At 53.0% G+C, this 5,081-nt stretch overlaps 2 protein-coding genes across 2 annotated transcripts; both read left to right on the top strand.

The window, feature by feature from the left end:
* The first annotated feature begins 203 nt into the window (after positions 1-203).
* B0H18DRAFT_1070006 (uncharacterized protein) lies at positions 204-1,113 on the top strand. Its single transcript, XM_048031197.1, has 4 exons — positions 204-452; positions 504-561; positions 617-685; positions 747-1,113. The coding sequence occupies exons 1-4, from the start codon at positions 214-216 to the stop codon at positions 756-758; spliced, it is 378 nt and encodes a 125-aa protein (XP_047884544.1). The 5' UTR covers positions 204-213; the 3' UTR covers positions 759-1,113.
* A 664-nt stretch (positions 1,114-1,777) lies between these two features.
* Positions 1,778-4,388, top strand: B0H18DRAFT_1130196 (uncharacterized protein; the record flags this gene model as incomplete). Its single annotated transcript, XM_048035462.1, has 6 exons — positions 1,778-1,999; positions 2,682-2,857; positions 2,925-3,766; positions 3,818-4,000; positions 4,055-4,292; positions 4,364-4,388. 6 exons carry the CDS (start codon positions 1,778-1,780, stop codon positions 4,386-4,388), a joined length of 1,686 nt encoding a protein of 561 aa, XP_047884545.1.
* Positions 4,389-5,081: the final 693 nt, after the last annotated feature.

Below are 5,081 nucleotides of genomic sequence, written 5' to 3' on the forward strand. Positions count from 1 at the left end.
CCCTCCACCTAGTGGGTCGACGGTACCGGTACTACCGCCAGACATGCTGGTGCGCCCTGGGTACTGGTGAGCCAGCGATGCAACAGCTCGAAGCAGTGGTGCCGGGTCACCGTACTTAGCGGCCACCGTGGCGGTGCGGTCTGGTGCGGTGGCTGAGCGTCCGTGGGAGAATGTGGACGCGGCACTTGAGTTGCAGTATGATACTAGTACTATATGCTTTCTCTTTCGTTGAACGTCTCAGGCTGGGAGATCTCACTCTGCTTTCCTGGGACCGACCTCGTGGCGACGTGCAAACTAGCACCCTTCAACATGGCAATGATAAACAGGACTGATACGACAACCCACGGTTGCGGAATACGCCACGCTCTGCGGTATTTGACGAGTAGGAAAACGAGAAGTCCGACTCCGAACAATGCCCCCCTCGAATACTCCATGTCTCAGAGAGGCGATCTGTGAGTGCTTGCATGAATGAGCCCGGTATGTCTTGCTGAGTATCGGAATAGGTCAGAGGAATCCGAAGCCGGCACTTCCGGCACTCAGTACTCAGCACGTTCATCCTCCGTGAGCGCATGCACAGATCAAGACACATGTGCTTATTAGCTGAGCAGAGCTGGAGACTCTCGATTATCACAGCGATTTCAAGCACTCCTCGACCCATAATGCATGGGCACCGGTATTATTGGTCGTAAGTCCTGGCGTAAACCATCTATTCAACATGTTTTGCTGATGGCATGCTTCGTTTTGAGGGACTCAGTTGAAAGTTTCGTACGATCCTCCTGCGATTACGATCCTACCTACGACTACGGACTACTAATCTGGTACCTTGAAAGTGTCGTACAATCCTCCAGCGTACAATCCTCCAGCGATCACGATCGTGCCTACGGACTACCATTCCGGCTGCCGCCCGAGATCGTGTGGAAGGTCATAGACTATCTTCAGTGGGATTGGTCGGCACTACTGGCCTGCACCGAGGTCTATCGAACGTGGCATGTCCGTGCTCAATTACACCTGCCTCAGGGGACGTTCGCCGCGATGCTTTCTGGACGGTTGAATCAGCTCGAGGAGTTACACATCATACGTGGTGTATGGAGCGCCGCGACAGTGAACTTGCGCTCGCTTTCTCGGTGCCTCTCTACATTTACTACCATTCGATGTCTTTACCTCTACGATGTGACATTGCCTTCGACCACGACCATCGCCCAGCTACTCCTTGCTTTATCCGGAATAGATTGCCTTCGTTGTGTCAATGTCCTATCGACAGACAGGCGATACGGCGACACGTTGCGCTTGCTTCCGACTCCAGATGATCCATATGAGCTAAATGAACTCGTTTTCGACTGTCCCGATGGAGACGACATATGTCAACTTTTGGCCACAACGCGTTTTGGACGCTCACGTCGGTTGACGGTTTTCATTCGTGACCCGGCTCTGTCTAATGATGCATCAGGTGAGCTCTAGCTCAAAATTCATCGTGATCATCCAAAATTTGATGTTTGCATACTTGTAGTACAATGTCTCTCTCTGGTGCAGCGCCACCGAAGGACGCTCAAGTCCGTGAACATCAGTGTCACACCCCGTCATAACGTATTATCAGAGCTCTCATTCTTGTTGAAAGTCTTGACCATTGTTACCACCATTCCGATCGGCAAGACCATTCCTTTTCCAATCACATCCGAGTACCTACTAGGTGGTGAGTCGCCGAATGCTTCCCTGTTCCTTTCAAGTCACTCACGACACTGGGAAAGGGACATGGACGGAACACACACTAGCGAACGCCATGCCGCATGAAGAACGGGTTTGGGATGCTGAACAGGTGCTGCGTATGCGCCATGACTTCAACCGCGGACGCGCCGTTGTCGATTTTCGCATACCGTCGTGGGTTGTCCGTACACCAGATCTCCGCAAGGATACCTGGGTTGACCAGATCAAGCGCTACAAGGTCGGATCCATCCAGTGGCTAATCGCGCACAACTGCAATCAGCTACCAGCATCGCCCGACGTACGTAGAGCCTATTGGCGGACGAGTGCAAAGAGCGGTGGCGAAGTGGCGGTGGCTGTCCGGCGACTGTGAGGCGCCCAGATCATGGATGTCGCTGCCAACTTCAACTGCTGTTTGTAGATGGATTCTGATCGACGCTCAACTGCAATGGCTGGTATTACGATACTTCGAGAATGGTGCGAATAAGTGAGTGAAGGCGTATCAAAACTGGGCAAATACCGGGCCTTGGCATAACACTGGATCGCCGCGCCGGGTCCAACTGGATAGTAACTGCCCTCGGACTCGGAGGCACAGTACTCAACGTCAATCGTGTGTTCGCTCGAATGACTCCGACCCTTTCCTAGACCCCCAAATTTGGACTTCAGAAGGCAGCGGGTGAGTCAAATTCATGACCTGTGACATGCTTCACACGAACGCATGCAACGATCAGACGCCTGTCGGTCATAAGTCGTTGTATTCTCATAAACGCCACTGTGGTGATTTTCTATCACTGCCCCACCGTCTGGAATGAGGGCGTGAGATTCAGTCTTCGCTACCTAACATATCCTCTTGTTCCCTGCCGCTTCCCGCCAGCAATGTCTTCATAACCCCGCGACCGTCGTCCTTACGCTAGTCTCTCTGCCAGAAATCCCTTCTCAACTGATTCTGTGACTCGTAACGAAGCTTACTATGCCGTTCGCAGTCGTGTAAGACCGTTTCGTTGCAGCTTCCGCCAGTTTTGACTTTGACGCTCTCGGCTACTCCCAGGCAGAGCACAAAGGAGAGATTATGGACCTCCCTGCGCAACTTGACGATCGGCACTGGAGGGAAGCATTCAGACATACCTATCATGCTATCGCCGATTCATGCGCCGATTTCGTGAGTATCTGCCCAACATGAATCTGATGCCTATCGCTGAAGCACTGCCACCATTTGCATCTACCAGGGAGGAGCCGCCTAACACTAAAACTGAAGATGCACGACCCACATTCAGCCTTAATCCGGATTGCAAATTGCCACTTGAGCTCTGGTGGACAATCATTGACGAATTCCAGCATGACTGGCTCGCATTATTTGCATGCAGCGTCGTCTGTCGGTCGTGGCGTGCTCGTACCCAGATTTATCTACCCCAGGGCTATCGACGCACCGTGGAGCTCTATAGCCAGAGAGACGTAGCCAGTCTTTCGAGGTTCGCTCGCGTCCGCAAGCTGCAAGCACGGACGGTCCAGATTCATGGAAGTCGCCATTCCGGCTCGATAGCGCACCTCGGAACGTTCGCGGCGATGCTCTCGGGGCAACTGCGTCATCTCAACGAGCTGCATGTCATGTACGGCGCTTGGCAGACGGCCACAGTGGACACATGTTCTCTTTTCCGATGTCTCTCCACGTATTCGACCATTCGACATCTACGGCTCTGCGGCGTCACATTGCCGTCCACAACGTCCCTCCTCCGCTTGTTATACTCTCTCCCCCGATTACGCTCCTTCGACTGTGTTGATGTATCAACGACAGACAGGAACTCTGGGAACCGAGCGAGCGCACATTCCGCCCGGCTCTGCAAGATCGAGGCGTTTGTTCTAGATTGCTCTGACATGGACGACATATTCGACCTCTTCGCCGCGGCTAGCCTTGCGGAGTATAGCGGTACCGTTGAACTCGGTATACACTCCGCTCGCGACGTTGAAGATGGCGAGCGAACGCATTTCGCGAGATTCACTAGGAGCTTGATCTCTGTCTCTCGGCTCACGATTGTACTCCGCGATGCGGATATGTCTGACGAAGCACTAGGTGAGCCGCATATAAACTATTGTACATGAGCTCTTACGAAGTTGTACAAAGCGACGTGCCTTTCATTGGCGCAGCATCACTGCGAACGACTTGAATATCTCATCATTCAAGCCATCCCTCGTGCAAGCCCCATATTCGAGTTCTCGTTCATATCTGCTATCCTGTCGTTCGTGGCCACCAACATCACCAAACGATTTATCATACTTGATATACAACGCGGGTACTTACACGGAAGTGAGTCATCCATACTCCTCTTTCTCGTCGGAAGTAGCTCAAATCCCGATCCAGGCCAACCAATGGATTTCATGGATACGACATCATTCTCAGAAGGAAGACGAGGTGCTGACCAAGTACTCATGGTCAAGTTCCAAGACCGCAAGGCTACACGTCCCGCGATACTGCGGAGAGCGTTCGTCACTCTGAGCATACCGTCGTGGGTGGCTCGCGCCCCGGGTTTCCGGGAGGACGTATGGATTCGACAGATTAGGCAGCACGTAGGCATTTTGGAGCGGCGAGACGATCTAGAGTACGTATCCTTCTCATTCATTCAGCTCACTGATCGTCTGAAGTTGACTGCCGCATTTCACGCGTTTACAGCATCGGCGAGATATACTTCCGGTGACGTTACTTTCAGTGCTGTTGGGCTGCCTGGAGACAGTTGCTTGCTTGCAATTGACATATCACGTCGAGACCAACTTGTGATCTGCCAGTTGTTGACAGTCTCGACGGTTGGTGTAACGCGCCGATTTTACAGAGCACTGGTTCTTAACAAGTACGCATTTTTTATATTTCCTCGTCTCATGATTGACCAGTTCACTCAAGAATAGGTACGCAAAAGCACGCGAGTGCGGGAGGGGTCGGATTTGGCTCTACTACCATGAAGATATGCCGGTACTGCTTGCGCTAATACGTGATGGATATTGACCACCCGCACACGCATATCTTGCTCACTGACTCGGAGACGTTGACGAGGAAGGATACGGAGAGTGGGGGACCGTGGCACCTTTGGCACATTGTCTAGGTCACCTGACGCCTCGTTGATTCCGAGCGCAAGATGATCACCTCGGGCTCTGTCTTCGTCTTCGACGAGGACGAGAGTTGCATCAAGCGATGGACGGACGGGGTCTTTAGGAGCCCGAGTCGTATATTGGGCAATCTCCTACTCTACCGCGAGACGGAGAAGCACGGTGCAGGGAACAGGAGCGCCCGCGTTGAACAGCAATAAGAAGTGGACGCGAAGGGCGAGGGACAGTCGCTGAGCAGGCTAAAGCGTGTCGAGGCACACGTCTGACGGGCGTCGACCGCCAGCGCCAGC

This window comes from Fomitopsis serialis (genome assembly GCF_022376445.1).
Source record: "Fomitopsis serialis strain Sig1Antser10 chromosome Unknown B0H18scaffold_473, whole genome shotgun sequence".
In the NCBI taxonomy this organism is placed as follows: Eukaryota; Fungi; Basidiomycota; class Agaricomycetes; order Polyporales; family Fomitopsidaceae; genus Fomitopsis; species Fomitopsis serialis.

What these genes read in the sequence shown, in the direction of transcription:
- B0H18DRAFT_1070006 (XM_048031197.1), top strand. Translation starts at nt 214, where the DNA reads ATGCTTTCTCTTTCGTTGAACGTCTCAGGCTGGGAGATCTCACTCTGC. An exon ending in ATGTCTCAGAGAGGCGATCT is followed by an intron (nt 453 to 503) that starts GTGAGTGCTTGC and finishes GTATCGGAATAG; the next exon opens with GTCAGAGGAATCCGAAGCCG. An exon ending in ACTCAGCACGTTCATCCTCC is followed by an intron (nt 562 to 616) that starts GTGAGCGCATGC and finishes GCAGAGCTGGAG; the next exon opens with ACTCTCGATTATCACAGCGA.